We start from the raw sequence: 16439 nt of genomic DNA, 5'->3' as shown, positions 1-16439 counted from the left end.
AGGTGAAGTACAGGCTAGACGTACACAACAACCTTCACATAAACCCACAGGAAGAAGTCCTGAGCGGATATGTGGTGGCCACTTGCTTGGTCCATCGCGTTCCATCCATCGCTATTGAAATATTCTGTCTAGCAAGTCACGAACATGCAAACTCCAGTGCGTAGGTGCATCGACCCACTGCAGAGAAAGCTAAGGAACAGAGAATTGTTCAGACATGTCCAGATAAACAGTTCCTGTTCCTGTTTGCTCAATGAAGAGAAGTGGTCCATTTTTGCAGTCTTTCATCGGCGCACCCCACACAAAATCGTTTTCACTGTCTCTGACACGTTCCCGAAAACTGTGAAGGTTTTCAGCTGTGTGGGTTTTGCGAAACCCAGATGCGAATGTTGTGTCGACTAACCTTCTGAAACGTGCTGATGGTTGCTCCGTCAGAGAAAACGACATTTTCGAGATAGATGGGCGGTTTTGTCCGACTATGTCCAACACCTCAACAGAAAATTCGAGACGATGCTGCAATTCGTTTCGCTTCAGTGCTTGCGCCCTTTGAACTATGTAAGTGTGGAGAGAAGCTGGAACAGCGCGACTGCCACGGTCGCAGGTTCGAATCCTGCCTCGGACATGGATGTGTGTGATGTCCTTAGGTTAGTTAGGTTTAAGTAGTTCTAAGATGTAGGGGACTGATGACCTCAGAAGTTAAGTCCCGTAGTGCTCAGAGCCATTTGCCCGATTTCAATCTAGATTTCGATATTTCTAAAAACGTCTTCTTCAGAAGGAGTGCACCTTGAAAATGAAAATAAACAGTTACAAATCAAATTAACATACATAACAAAGTAACAGAAAAATGTTTGTGAGGCGAGCGTACTCGCTTATTACACCACATATGGTAAATAATATTAGCTGAAGATGAGCGGCTCTTGTAATAAATAAAACTGGTATAAAAACCAGAAACATCAGATGACAAGGCTTAAGACAGCAGCCAGATCACATTTAGCGAACGTCAGAATAAATGCACAAATGTATTCGCCCAATGATTGAGGCTCTTGTCAACATAAAATTATAACATGAGTCCAAAGCATAAAATATCTGCATCACATAAGTACCCGCCACGCCAGAGACAAAGGCCAGCTGATCAAAGGTAGAGGCTGAAGCTGTAAGGAAAAATTGGGCTGCAGAGGGCGCTAAATACGTGCGCGTAAGAACTACGCCTTGCTTGACTTATGTAACAGCATTTCACATAAAAGCAACAAAGAAAAATTTCCTCTACAATGCAATAAATTTATAGGTATACATTACGTATGAAATCGCTTATACATTTACTGACAGAGTTATACTCCCCTATATACTTGCATGTCTTATACGAAGAACAATTACATTATAACATATAATTTTTGTCATCATCACATATGGTACTGTGAGAGAAAGCTACATCGTATGTTTGTATGTTCCAGGAAACGGCTACATTGAAGGCACAGAGCTGGATGGCTTCCTCAAAGAATTCGTCTCCAGTGCGAATGCTACCGATGTCGGTCCTGAGGTGAGTCGAATCACGGCATAAATATTTTCATAGCACAGTGTTTCAATAAATTAGTCTGAGTAAGCTTTGAAATAAAATACTACGCAGGACTTTCTGCTTGTGTGTATTCATTATTTACGAGACATAAAAATTACTGTAATTCACTTACGAAGGTGTGTCGATTATTTCGCATATTTAATATTGCAGGACAGCACGTATTTCTTACTAACATGATCAAGCATAGTTCTTGACTTTTATTTTGCAGAGAACTGTCCTTTTTCTGTATGAAACCTTAAATGAGCGCTGAGTACAAACCGTGGCTGTATGAATCAACGACGCAGAGTAACGACCTTGACTATTTCCTCAACTATAATATCTGGTGCAATAAATGTAAGTGTCGCGTAATGATATAGTATTTAACAAACCGGCTTAACATCCGATATTTAGTCTCTTCCATTTCTTGAAATAACGCTGACGATCCCCAAAATTGTGCTTGGTAATGAGAAATGTTTTCGTGTATTTGTGAAACATTTTATTCAGATGTGTTCTGATTGTCAGCTTACTTAGACTACCTACGAAGACACATTTGTCTTATTGGCTGATACAGCTTCGAGAGTTATCTTTCGTTAACCGAAAGGAAAGCACAGTACTCGGAAAACAAAGCAGCAGAAAGAAAGGGGACCTTATACCTAGGTGCAGAAACCTGAAATTCCTGGAAGCAAATCCAGCGGATATGCTGAACACTGATTACTGTTGTAGATATTTCAAATACCGCGTTGCTGAAAACCCCTGTATTTCACCAAAAGGATACAGCTGTGTTAAAAGGACCATTACAGTAAACTTTTTCTGTTATTTACAGTTCACTGTGCAAACGGCACTCAATCGATAAATAAAGTCCCCGGCTTCTGAATACTTCCAAGCCAAAGCAAAATATTCTGAACGCTTAGGTGGAAGTTGTCACTTTATAGAAAGAATTATTACTCAATTCGTAGAGCGCAGGCAGCGAACAGTAAGATTTAATCACCATTAAGAGAAATGCTGATGAATTGAGTTTGCAGGAAAAGAGCTTGCAGTAAGTGTCATAACGAGTTCGCTCTGATTTCCTCAGACTGGGCGCACAGATTCAATCTCAGCTCGACCGTAAGCCTTCTCTCTTAAGCGCTGACGCCGGAATTAATTTTTCTAGCGCACTAAATGAATAATTTAATACCTTTAAAAGAAAGTAGTCTGATGAAGTGTCTGATCTTCAATTCATTCCACGAAGAAGCAAGTGTTGTTATTATTCAAAGTATCCCGTAGCTGAGGCGTTCAAAACTCGGCTCATGAATACCATCTGGTTTTATAAACCTTAGAATCTCATTCGATGTCTATTCGGTTACCGAATTCGGCTTGGTGTACTACTTCTATACAGTTCATACGAATTATACAAAAGGATGCACGTATTTGTATGCAGATATGTACGTATACATGTACTAGTGTATTTTCCACATCTCCTCTCAAACCACTGGACCCACAAAACTTGGTACACATATCATATTCTGTCTGTAAATTATCACTTTGCGGGTAAGAACCACCCACCTACGAAAAGGGTCGGGGGTTTGAAACACCAGTGTAGCCCAAGATGCAAGAATACACTCATTTTAGGCGGCCAGTATTTGTGAATGAGAGCACATACAGACTTGCAACGAGCTTTATACATAATTTCGAACCTTTACGAAATTCTCTGTGACGATCCCAACGAAACAATGAAAGGAAAAGAGTTTCCGCTTACTACAATTTCGCTGCTCATGCGGTAAAACTGCTTATTTACTACTAAATATACAGTGGCAAGTTTTGCATATAGTATTCACATACAACACTGAATGTACCTAGAAGAATATATCATTGTGTGACATAGTTCAGGAGATATGACGTCAAATACTGAGATTCGTGAAAAACTCTCGCACCATGTTTGGCGTTTTATTTTATTACTTCCTTGCTACTATCTTTATTCCAACAGGTTTGGCAGACAGTATACACATACGCCACTGAATTTACCTGAAAAATTTATCATTCTACAGCACGCAATTCAGGGGACACTGATCTGCTTGAAAATGAAAATGCGTGGCGAAATTCACTAGATATACAGGTGAAATATGTGTACAACTACGTCTGATATTGATACGTAGTGGTATGGGAAAACTTAACCAAAACGTAGGGTAAGCAGAGTTCAAAGGCTGCAGGGAGTGAACGCGTAGACCCAAATGAGGTTACAATAAAATTTTTTAAACTCCAGGCCTGAAGGGCCGCTGAACATTCACAACTGTAATGTCAGAATGACAACCATAAGATTCAACGTAAGGAGATAATCACGGTCTGAAGGATCCAACACCTTTGATTAATTATTGGCCAATGTAATAAGTTAGTCTAAGGAATGACTTTAATCATTCGGCCAGAAGGGCTAATCAAATATAACCACAAATGCTGTTTTGATAATGCTACAAGAATGGAAAATCAACAGTTTTGTTACTTCGTCCAAAGGAGCAGTAAAGACCAAAAGAGAAATTCATATACCAAAGGTTTTTTTACTGAAACAAGCTACCATGATAAAATTAATAACCAAAAAAGGGTAGTGACGTCGCCACTCGGCCCGCAGGGCCTGAATATCAGTAGTAATTAAATATTTGAGAATGGTTGAAGTTAGTGAGTTAGCAATTAAAACCAGCCCGTACTCCTCACCACTAGGAAAAATTTACAATCAGCCGTGCTAGGACTGCCTGCTTTAGCAATATGGCACAGACCAGCAGAACTAGAAACTTCAACGTGGCGAATCGTCCACATAGGGCATGACAGCTTCTCTCTATAAAACATAAAATAAAAATTATTAAACATTGAATCACATGGTTCAAAATGTAACGCCTATCTAGGCAGTAACTGTTAATGACGCCCACTGGCCTTCGTAAATCTCCGACTTAGTAAATGTGACGGCCAGTACTAAATAATAATACCACTCAACAAATTGTAAAATACAAGATCGTTATTGCACTTGGGTCAGAATGAAATTTCAACCACAGATAATATTTTAGGTTCAGTTATTAAGGTACAGAGAGTTAACACTCTTTTCTAGTGACAGTTACACTTGACAATATAAAGCCTGAGCCTACTAAAATTGCGAAACACCATGGCACACGACCTTAGAGCAAAACACACCATACGACGCGGGCAGAAATTTAGTGAGACACATCAAATCAAGAAATTGTCACCGTTAGTCCAGAAGGCAGACAAGCATTCGGCGACAGGTTGCAACCAGCACCAACTCGAGTTACGTCAATCACCCCAGTTCCGCCATAGCAACGCGGACACGCCGCGTCAACAGTTGCCACGCCGAGCTTCCTTATCACACAGCCCGTCCAGAACGACTGCCGCCGTCCCGAGTGCACACGCTCGTAGTAATCACGTGCGTTCACAGTAAGTTACACCACCTTTCCCGCAATATTTCGCTGCCACACAAACGGAAACTAAACTCCCCGTCTCACTCCGTAAGCAGCACTCGATCCTCTCGTCGTCAGTAGGTCTCTCCCTAGCACGCAGCGCCCTCCGAAATTTAAAAGCAAACGGACCAATCGTGGCAGAGCAAAGCCAAGGCTCCGGAAGACGATACACCACACCTAGGCAAAGATGAAGATGATACGGTTCAGAAATATGTCAGATATTTGTGAAAGATATTTAACATGCCGCGCGGGGTAGTCGCACAGTTAGTGTCACGGGTCGCGCGCGCGGCTCCTCCCGTTGGAGGTTCGAGCCCTCCCTCGGACATGGCTGTGTGTGTTGTCCTTTGCGTAAGTCAGTTTAAGTTAGATTAAGTAGTGTGTAAGTTAAAAGACCGATGACCTTCGCAGTTTGGTCCCATAAAACCTTACCACAAACTTTTTTCCAAATATTTAACATGTGTGCATGTGGGCAAAGTCACGTATAAAAAGTTTCGTAAACCCCTGGAACGATTTCAATCAAATGTGGTACACATATTACTTGCAATATGGAAAGAAAAATTGTAGGGGGAAGAACCAACAACCTCCTACTGGGCCGAGTGTGACAACGTGCAGAGCTATGTGAGGACGAGGAGATGCACAGCCAGAAAGGTAGGAGGAGGATATAGGCACAGATGGGAGGAGGAGCAGATGGACAGAGATAGAGGAGGAGGAAATGTGCAGAGAGATGGGAGAGGAGGAGATGGACAGAGAAAGGAAAGAAGAGATATGGAGACAAGAGGTGGATATGGAGACAAGGGGTGGAAGAGAGATGGATGGTGAGGGGGTGAGGAGATGAACGGAAGGAGGTGAAGGAGGATATGGACAGAGAAAGGGAATAGCAAGAGATGGACAGATGGCCAACTGGAGATGGACAGAGAGTGGACGTTTTAGGATATGGGCAGAAAGAGGGGGTAGTGGAGATGGACAGAGAGAGGAGAGGAGCAGATGTACAAGTAGAATATTGGAATAAATACATACCTGGGCAACGCCAGGTATTCAGCTAGCCCTACGTATTATCAGCTTTGGCCTGTCGTTGTGGTCGAGTGGTTCTAGGCGCTTCAGTCCGGAACCACGCGCCTGCTTTGGTCGCAGGTTCGAATCCTGCCTCGGGCATGGATGTGTGTGATGTCCTTAGGTTAGTTAGGTTTAAGTAGTTCTATGTTTAGGGGATTGATGACCTCAGATGTTAAGTCCAGAGTGCTTGGGCCATTTGAACCATTATCTGCTTTATGTTTATACACTTGTTCCTGATATTCAGGAGCCAAACAAACAATATCGATTCTGGCTGGGTAACTATTACAGAGCCTTCATTTCTCGTAATTTTCCAGTATTGCTACCACTTCCGCTGTCACCATCGGCTGTTGATTAATACGTACTTTCCCCTCTCTTCTTTCTGTACCAAGCGAGATGGCGCTGTGGTTAAAACGCTAGATGGAGGTTCATATCCAGGAGTTCTATGATTACCACAAATAACTTAAGGTGAATGGCGATGCAACATGTCCACTCCAAATTGCTTTGAAAAACGTGTCGATGTGGACTGGTTGCTACAGCCTAACAGTTCACGTGGCAGTTGCGGTTGAACGTATAGCCTTCAAGCACAAGTCGCTCAAGTTCAGCCCACTTACCCTGCATTCTGTAATAGTCGTGTCCGTCTCGCAGACGATCCCGCATGATTGTAGGTCCGCTGATTACAGTCCGCATATTACACCTGTCGTGATTGCAACGAGGATCAAGAATTCTTTAAGTAACGTGAGCGATTTCGTAACTTTTTAGGACGCCAGAATAATTTATTGCCTTGGTACGATTTGACCCAGTAAATTTCTTCACACTCAGAATGCAAAGACTACGCATTGGTTAAAAACACATGTCGCACTGTGTACATGCAGATCGTCCTTGTCCTAGCCCTCCTTCCCAAAAGAAATTTCCGATCTTAGTTTACAAACATGGTATTCCAAACTTAACCTGCCAGGAATGAACCGACGAACTCTACTGTCAACAGTGAAATCACGCCACGAACCTTGTGTCCAGTTATTTTGGTGTATCTGTTCTCCACTTTGAGACAATCAGCGGCCAGGAGCGGCAACGCTTACTTTTAAAAACGAGCAGTGAACAGTCTGTGGGAGAAGAGAGAACATATTTCTCTGTAACATATTTTTCTGTGGTGTCACCTACACACCTTGTCCGTCATCTCATGCCACCAACGCATCCAGGGCATGATCACGACGCATCACGACGCAATATGTATTGCACATTTGGGTTTATGCCATATCGCAATATGTTAAATTTTCTAAATGGGGCAATTAGATACAAATGTTAAAGCGGGATGATTTACTTTCTCATCATTCGCAAAATAGACGACTAATGACTTCGTCGTTGACAAAAGTTACATCCTAATCTTCGATTCCGGTGTTCCTTATTTCTGTATTATCCCAAGAGGAACTCCCAGCTTTAACATAGTCTTAGACCCCATTCTCGGCCTTCGAGGTTTTCCTGTTAATCACAACCGCTGCCACCAGCGGAGACTCATCAACGAGCTACATAAGCGCTGTACGTAAAATTCTTATGAAGCTTTTACTTCGACAAATTTAATTCATTACTCGATTGAAACAAATTCTCCATGCATACAAAAGCGGTTAAATACAAATGATAGTTTCACCTAAACATGCGCCTCATTGTAGTGAATATTTTGGTTATCACCAATTTCTCCATGCTCAGCTACTGCAGAATTGTTCAATGCATAGGAAAAACAGTTAACAGAGCATCTCTGCATCCTCTCATTGTTTGATGCAGGTTACATCTAGATTACATCTCTGCAAACCACTGCGAAGTGCACGGCAGAGAATGCCTCCCACTGTACCAGTTATTACGGCAACTTTCCGTTCCATTCAGGTATGGAGCGTGAGAAGGATGACTGTTTAAATGCTTCTGTTGTAATTAATGTAATCTTTTCTTCACGATCTCTGTGGGAGCGATACGTAGTAGGCTGATGTGTTTCTATAGTCATTACATAAAGCCGGTTCTTGGAAGTGTGTAAGCGCTTTCGGTATAGTTCACATCATCTTACAAAGTCTGCCAGTTCAGTTCCTTTTGCATCTCCGTGACACTCTCCCACGGGTCGAACAAACCTGTGTCCATTAGTCTTGCTTTTCTCTGTATACGTTAGTTTCGTATGTCATAGATCCCGTTCACTTTAGCGATAGTCTACGATGAGGCCGCGAGATACGGAAAGATGTCAGCTAGATTACATGAGATTCCGAAATCAGATATTGGATTGTAAGGTGTACACAGGAGCAGATATAGACCAAGATCACAGATTAGTAATGATGAAGATTAAGCTGAAATTCAAGAGACTAGTCAAGAGGAATCAATGTGTAAACAAGTGGGATAAGGATGTCTAAGGAATTATTAGAACAATTTGTTTACATCGATTAAAATCGTTGAGAGGCACAATTACAGCTATATAGACATTTTATCGCACCATGTTTCGGTTGTAGGGCACCGCCAACGATAGGAAATTTCATCATATGGGGGAATAAAAAGTGGAAATTAGCGTAAAGAAACAAAAATGTATATTAAGGTGAACAAGCCATCTGATGAAGAACCTGTCGGTTCGAAACCGTTAACGGCGTCATTTATATAAACAAATAGCATTATAAAAAGTGGCTTGTTGCTGTTATCTTCTCTGCAAGAATCAACGTGTATAGTTACTTTGGATTCGTATGCTCGAAGAAGGGATGCATCTACAGCGCGAAGTGTGCACGCGTAAATTTAGTATTACACTGTGTCACACATTTCTGTAGTTACTTATGCCACATTCTAAATAAATTAACTACTAAATAAATATCGATTGAGAATATACACGGAACGCACTCTTTCTTGGCGAAATTCATTTGTGATACATGGGTGGGTAAGAAGCGTACAACTTTGAACATGGCTGACGTTTGCAGCAACCGTACACACAAATTTAAAATATATGTAAAAATCTGCCAACCGGTTGCATAGGTTTTCTATATACCTTTACCAGGTTTCGTCACCTCTAAGGGTGACTTCATCAGACGGTAAGGTAATTACCTAAAATGAATATGAGCGTAACTAACACACCAGATGATCTCTGTGCCCTAGTTATGCAGACTTTCTTTTCAAATTTTGTGTCATACAATGAACTGATGTTTTTTTTTTTTTTTTTTTTTTTCTTTATTGTATTTCAATTCCCCATCGGGGCGGGCTGGCAGCAGCATATGCGCTGCTCTTCAGCCGAAAGACATAGAACAAAACAATAGAAGACATTTAAAAACAGCAAAGGAGAGAAGAAGGCGAACATAGACATAAAAAAGGGAGAACATCATGGAAGGCAATATACAAAAAAACGGGGTGACTGTAAAATGGAGATAAAAAAAAAACTGTTTAAAAGTAGCACACACAAAAGGCCACACTCTGCGACGATTAAAAGAACACAAGGCACAGTATGACTGGAGCACACAACGTAACACTGACGGCGAACCTCAAGGCAGTACACAATTAAAATCACACCTCTGGACGCACACGAGAAACAGCACGAAACAACACTGACGTGGCACACTGATGATGATCAATACAGAGGATCTGCCAGGTTCAAGGAGATGAGGGAGACCTGAAGAAGGGAGGGAGGGGAAGAGATGGGGGAGGGGAATGGGGGGCGCTCGGAAGAGGGCCAGGTAGGGAGGGATGTGGGAAGGAGAGAGGCAAGTATGGGGTGCAGGGTCTCAGGGGAGGGGGGGATGGAGGAAAATCCGCTCTGGGAGAAGGAGGAAAGAGGAGAAGGGGGCCCTGGGGAGGGGGGGGGGGGGAACAAGGCCGGGTTATAGTTGGAAGGAAGGGTATATGTCACGGCGAAGTTCGTCATCCGGGAGGGGGAGGCGTTGGAAATTGCCCTGATGAAGGAGATGGAGGGTGTGGAGGTGGAGAGAGGGAGGGATACAGCGATAGAGGCGCGGCAACGGGCGAGGGGTGGAGAGGAAGGAGGAAACCAGAGGGTGGGGGGGATCAACCCTGCGAACAATGTAAAGGATGCGGAGATGTTGGAGGAACAAGAGGAGGTGGGGGAAGGGGATCAGTTCATACAGGAGCCGTGTGGGGGAAGGAAGGCGGATACGGAAGGCGAGGCGGAGCGCATGGCGTTCAAGGATTTGGAGAGCCTTGTAAAAGCGGGTGGGGGCGGAGATCCAGGCGACGCTGGCATAACAGAGGATAGGACGGATGAGGGATTTGTAGGTGTGGAGGATGGTAGAAGGATGCAATCCCCATGTCCGGCCGGACAGGAGTTTCAGCAGGCGGAGGCGGGAATGGGCTTTCTGCTGGATGGTCAGGAGATGAGGGGTCCAGGTGAGGTGTCGGTCAAGGGTGAGGCCAAGGTATTTCAGGGTGGGGGTGAGTTGGATAGGACGACCATAAAGGGTGAGGTATAAATCGTGGAGGCGAAAGGAGCGAGTGGTACGGCCTATGATGATTGCCTGGGTTTTGGAGGGGTTCAGACGGAGGAGCCACTGGTTACACCAAGTGGTGAACTGGTTAAGGTGGGTTTGGAGGGTACGTTGAGACCGTTGAAGGGTAGGATAGAGAGCCAGGAAGGCGGTGTCATCAGCATATTGGAGAAGGTGAACTGGTGGGGGTGGCTTGGGCATATCAGCTGTATACAAGAGATAAAGGAGAGGGGAGAGGACAACCCTGGGGGACGCCAGCCGTGGGATAAAAGATACGGGAGTTGGTGTTGTGGAGGGTGACATAGGAAGGACGGTGCGAGAGGAAGGAAGCGACCAGACGGACAAAATTGATAGGCAGGGTGTAGGTTTGGAGTTTAAAGAGGAGACCGGGATGCCATACACGGTCATAGGCATTTTGGAGGTCAAGGGAAACAAAAATGGCGGAGCGACGGGAGTTGAGCTGGAGGGACAGAAGGTGAACAAGGTTGAGGAGTTGGTCGTCAGCAGAGAAGGAGGGTCGGAAGCCACACTGGGTAAGGGGGAGGAGGTGGTGTTGAGCAAGGTGCCGATGGATACGGTGGGAGAGGATGGATTCAAGGACCTTACTGAAGACGGAGGTGAGGCAGATGGGACGATAGGAAGAGGCGGCAGAAGGGGGTTTGTTGGGTTTGAGGAAGAGGAGGACGCGGGAGGTCTTCCACAGGTCAGGGTAGAAGCCAGTAGAGAGGATTACATTATAGAGATGGGCGAGGACAGTTAGGAAGGAATAGGGGCTTTCTCGAAGGTGACGGTAGGTGACACAGTCGTGACCAGGGGCCGTGTTGCGTTTGGACTGGAGGAGAAGCTTAATGTCTTGTGCTGTGATGGGAGTGTTGACGTCGGAGGGGGGAAACTGCCCCAAGTACTGGAGACTAGGAGCAAGAGGAGCGACTGAGGTATCAGCACGTTCCATGACGGTGGGGAAAAGAGAATAATCAAAGTGGGGATCATCGGGGATGGAGAAGACCTCGGAAAGGTGGGAAGCGAAGTGGTTGGCCTTACTGAGGTTGTCTGGAAGGGGGCGATCGTCATGGAGAAGGGGGTAGTGGGGAGCGGAAAGGGAACCAGTAAGACGATGGAAGGCAGACCAGTACTTGTGAACTGATGTTCTTCATTACGTATGTAATTCCCGTCGTATTTAACTCTGATTCTACCTGTGCTACGTAAAACGTAGCGAACTTCGTACTATTTTATCCCGTTTGAAGCTCATTTATAAATGTTACTCAATAATTTGTAAAATTAATTTTTGTTAAAAGTCATATTGGCTATGCGTATGATTTACTTCAGAAAATGTGTAATATACAAAATTGTTTTGCTCACGTTACTAGTGGCCCGCTTGTGGCACGCCCTACATTACGTTTACTTGGTAGCGTGACTAGTTGCCACGCAGTCAGTATCCACACACCACACAGGTGTTACTTATGTTTTAATGTTTGACATTTTGAAGAGCATTATGTCTTATGTTTTAGTGTATGACTTGAGCAACTCAGCTCTTAAATGACTGTACATCTTTGACGATTTGTTCTTCATGTAAGTACTATTTGTTTTACACTCGTTTACATTAATGTAAACTTTTATTAGATAAGATATTTACCTGACATATTCATTTTAGGTAATTACCTTACCTTCTGATGAAGTCACCCTTAGAGGTGACGAATCCCGGTCAAGGTATATAGAAAACCTATGCAACCGGTTGGCAGATTTTTACATATTTTTCAAATCATTTATGATACCTTCTTGGGTTATCAGGAGGTCAATGGTGCTATATTGATTCAAAGTTTCGAGTAGTTTCCTACTCTTCAGCTTCAGGTTGGGATGAAAACCTTACAACAACACGACCCCACAGCTCAGGCGATACTGTGATAAATTTCATCATCCATTAAATAACTTTCATTTACTTGAAGCTCACATTCTGTTGATGGTTAAAAAAACTGATTGTGCAATTAGGGCTTTACCGAAGGTATTTAAGTGCTGCAAGTGAATGGTTGTTTTGAAACGAATGAACGGGTGCGGGAGCCTGTGAACTACCTGTGGGTGTCGTGAAGCACTGAGATGAGGACCGGAGTGGTGTAAACACTCGGACGACAGTGAGAGAGAGGCATTTGTTAGGCGGCGGCCGCAGTGTTCCGCTCTGTTTTTGTGTGTGTGTGTGTGTTGTGCGTGTGTGTGTGTGTGTGTGTGTGTGTGTGTGGCGGGCGGAGTGCGCGCGACAGCTGTCAGCGTGCCGCCTCAGCGGGCAGCCCCTGTGACAAATAACCGATAACACAGCGCCGGCGCTTTTGCTTTCTCTGCCGCCGATACTCGAATTGTCCGCTCTTTTCTTCTCGAAACAATACGTGCATGTTTCAAAAACGTACACCTCGAAAGCATTTTATACAACACATTTTCTACTTCACGACCTGCACCATCGTTTATACACTACTGGCCATTAAAATTGCTACACCACGAAGATGACGTGCTACAGACGCGAAATTTAACAGACAGGAAGAAGATGCTGTGATATGCAAATGATTAGCTTTTCAGATCATTCACACAAGGTTGCCACCGGTGGCGACACCTACAACGTGCTGACGTGAGGAAAGTTTGCAACCGATTTCTCATACACAAACAGCAGCTGACCGGCGTTGACTGGTGAAACGTTTTTGTGATGCCTCGTGTAAGGAGGAAAAATGCGTACCATCACGTGTCCGACTTTGATAAACGTCGGATTGTAGCCTAACGCGATTGCCGTTTATCGTATCGCGACATTACTGCTCGCGTTGGTCGAGAACCAATGACTGTTAGCAGAATATGGAATCGGTGGGTTCAGCATGGTAATACGGAACGCCGTGCTGGATCCGAGCGGCCTCGTATCACCAGCAGTCGAGATGACAGCCATCTTATCCACACGGCTGTAACGGATCGTGCAGCCACGTCTCGATCTCTGAGTCAACAGGTGGGGACGTTTGCAAGACAACAACCATCTGCACGAACAGTTCGACGACGTTTGCAGCAGAAAGGACTAACTTCTTGGAGACCATGGCTGAGGTTACCCTTGACGTTGCATCACAGACAGGAGCGCCTGCGATGTTGTACTCAACGACGAACCTGGGTGCACATATGGCAGAACGTCATTTTTTTGGATGAATCCAGGTTCTGTTTCCAGCATCATAATGGTCGCATCCGTGTTTGGCGACATCGCAGTGAACGCACGTTTGAAGCGTGTATTCGTCATCGCCATACTGGCTATCATCCGGCGTGATGGTATGGGGTGCCATCGGTTACACGTCTCGGTCACCTCCTGTTCGCATTGACGGCACTTTGAACAGTGGACATTACATTTCAGATGTGTTACGACCCGTAGCTTTACCTTCCGTTCGAACCCTGCGAAACCCCGTTCATTTCAGCAGGATAATTCACGACCGCATGTTGCAGGTCCTTTACGGGCCTTTCTGGATACAGAAAATGTTCGACTGCTGCCCTGGCCAGCACATTCTCCAGATCTCTCACCAACTGAACACGTCTGGTTAATGGTGGCCGAGCAATTGGCTCGTCACAATACGCCAGTCACTACTCTTGATGAATTGTAGTATCGTGTTGAAGCTGCATGGGGAGCTGTACCTGTACACGCCATCCAAGCTCTGTTTGACTCAATGCCCAGGCGTATCAAGGCCGTTATTACTGCCAGAGGTGGCTGTTCTGGGTAATGATTTCTCAGGATCTATCCACCCAAATTGCGTGAAAATTTAATCACATGTCAGTTCTAGTATAATATATTTGTCCAATAAATACCCGTTTATCATCTGCATTTCTACTTGGTGTAGCAATTTTAATGTCCAGTAGTGTACATTTGCAATCTGAGTACCCAGAATTTCCCGAATATGTAGGTAGCTTCTGTGAGTTACTACAGGTACAGATCATTCTTGGCAACCGGAATAAATTAATTATTGGATTCTTTTACCGACCACTCAACTCAGATGATACAATTTCTGAAAGAAGGTAATTTTGTGTCTAATTTCAAACTCGTAGCCGACTCACAAAATTAAAGTTGGTGCCGATTTCAATTTACCCTCGATATGTTTGCGAAAACACGTGCTTAAATGCAGAGGTACGCATAAAACGTCATTCTAAATTGTGCTAAAGGCATTCTCTGAATATTATTTCGAGCGATTAGTTCATGAGTCTACTCGAATAGTGAAAGGTTGTGAAAACACACTTGACCTCTTTACAAAAAATAATCCTGAGGTAGGAAGTAGCGAGCATCAAAATGGATAGGGGTATTAGTGAACAAAGGGTCGTCACCGCGAGTAACTCCCAAATCTACCAAAAATAAACGAAAAATTTACCTATTAGAAAAAGCAGGTAAAATTCGATTGTCGCCTTCCTGAGAGACAATCTCCATTCCTTCCAAATTAACAATGTAAGTGTAGATGAGATGTAGCTTCAGTTCAAACACGCAGAATTGACAGCAATTGAGAAATTGATACCAGAAAAATTGCAAACGACGGAGCTGATACCCACGATACACAAAACAGGTCAGAAAACTGTTACGGAAGCAAAGAAAAAAACCATATTAAATTTAAACGAACACAAACCCCAAAGGTTAGTAACCTTTTAGAGAAGATCGAAATTTAGCGCAGACTTCAATGCGAGATGCTTGTAATAAATCGAACCGCCAAAGAAACTGGTTTAGGCATGTGAATTCAAATAAAGACACATGTCGTGCGGTCTGAGGCGTCTTGTCACGGTCCGCTCGGCTAGCCTAGTCGGAGGTTCGAGTCATCCCTCGGGCATGGGTGTGTGTGTCGTCCTTACCGTAAGTTAGATTAAGTAGTGTGTAAGCTTAGGGACCGATGACCTCAGCAGTTTGGCCCCATAAGACCTTACCACGAATTTACAGAGACATGGAAACAGGTAGAATAAGGCGCTGCAGTCGGCAACGCCTATGTAAGACCTCAAGTGTCTGGCGCGATTGTTAAATAGGTTACTGCCGCTGCAATGGAAGGTTATCAAGATTTAAGTGAGTTGGAATGTGGTGATATAGTCGGCGCACGAGTGATTGGACACAGCACCTCCTAGATAGCAATGAAGCGGGGATTTTCCTACGACCATTTCACGTGTGTGCCATGAATATCAGGAATCGGGTAAAACATCAAATCTCCGACACCGCTGCGGCCGGAAAAGGATCCTGCAAGAACGGGACCAACGACGACTGAAGTGAATGGTTCGGACTGACAGAAGTCCAACCCTTCCGCGAGTTACAGCAGTTTTCAATGGTCGGACACCAACAAGCGTCAGCGTGCGAACCATTCAACGAAACATCATCTATATGGGCTTTCGGAGCCGAATGCCCACTTGTGTACCCTTCATGACGGCACGACGCAAAGCTTTACGCCTCGCCAGGGTCCTTCAACATCGAAATTGGACCTTTGATATGACTGGTGACATGTTGCCTGGTCGGACGAGTCTCGTTTCAAATTGTATAGAGCTGATGGACGTTAATGGGTATGGAGACAACCTTACGGACCCATTGACACTGCATGTCAGCAGGGGATTGTTCAAGCTGGTGGAGGCTCTGTAATGGTGTGGGGCGTGTGCAAAAAAATGGCTCTGAGCACTATGGGACTTAACTACTGTGGTCATCAGTCCCCTAGAACTTGGAACTACTTAAACCTAACCAACCTAAGGACATCACACACATCCATGCCCGAGGCAGGATTCGAACCTGCGACCGTAGCAGTCGCGCGGTTCCGGACTGCGCGCCTAGAACCGCTAGACCACCGCGGCCGGCGGGGCGTGTGCAGTTCGAGTGATATGGGACCCCTGATACGTCTAGGTACAACTCTTACAGGTGACACGCGCGTAAGCATCCTGACTCATCACCTGCATCCATTCATGTCCATTGTGCATTCCGACGGACTTGGGCAATTCCAGCAGGAC

General features: G+C 44.5%; 1 protein-coding gene across 1 annotated transcript in view; it reads left to right on the top strand.

The window, feature by feature from the left end:
• Positions 1–16439, top strand: part of LOC126416380 (calbindin-32) — a 750330-nt gene that overhangs the window by 317787 nt on the left and 416104 nt on the right. Inside the window, exon 2 of the mRNA XM_050084060.1 lies at positions 1449–1534. Within this exon, the coding sequence (XP_049940017.1) occupies positions 1449–1534 (86 nt within the window). The remainder of the gene's footprint in view (positions 1–1448; positions 1535–16439) is intronic.

Source organism: Schistocerca serialis, chromosome 8 (genome assembly GCF_023864345.2).
Source record: "Schistocerca serialis cubense isolate TAMUIC-IGC-003099 chromosome 8, iqSchSeri2.2, whole genome shotgun sequence".
NCBI classification, from domain to species: domain Eukaryota; kingdom Metazoa; phylum Arthropoda; class Insecta; order Orthoptera; family Acrididae; genus Schistocerca; species Schistocerca serialis.
Note: the sequence above shows the minus strand (reverse complement) of the source record. Positions and strands in the feature narration are given on the sequence as shown.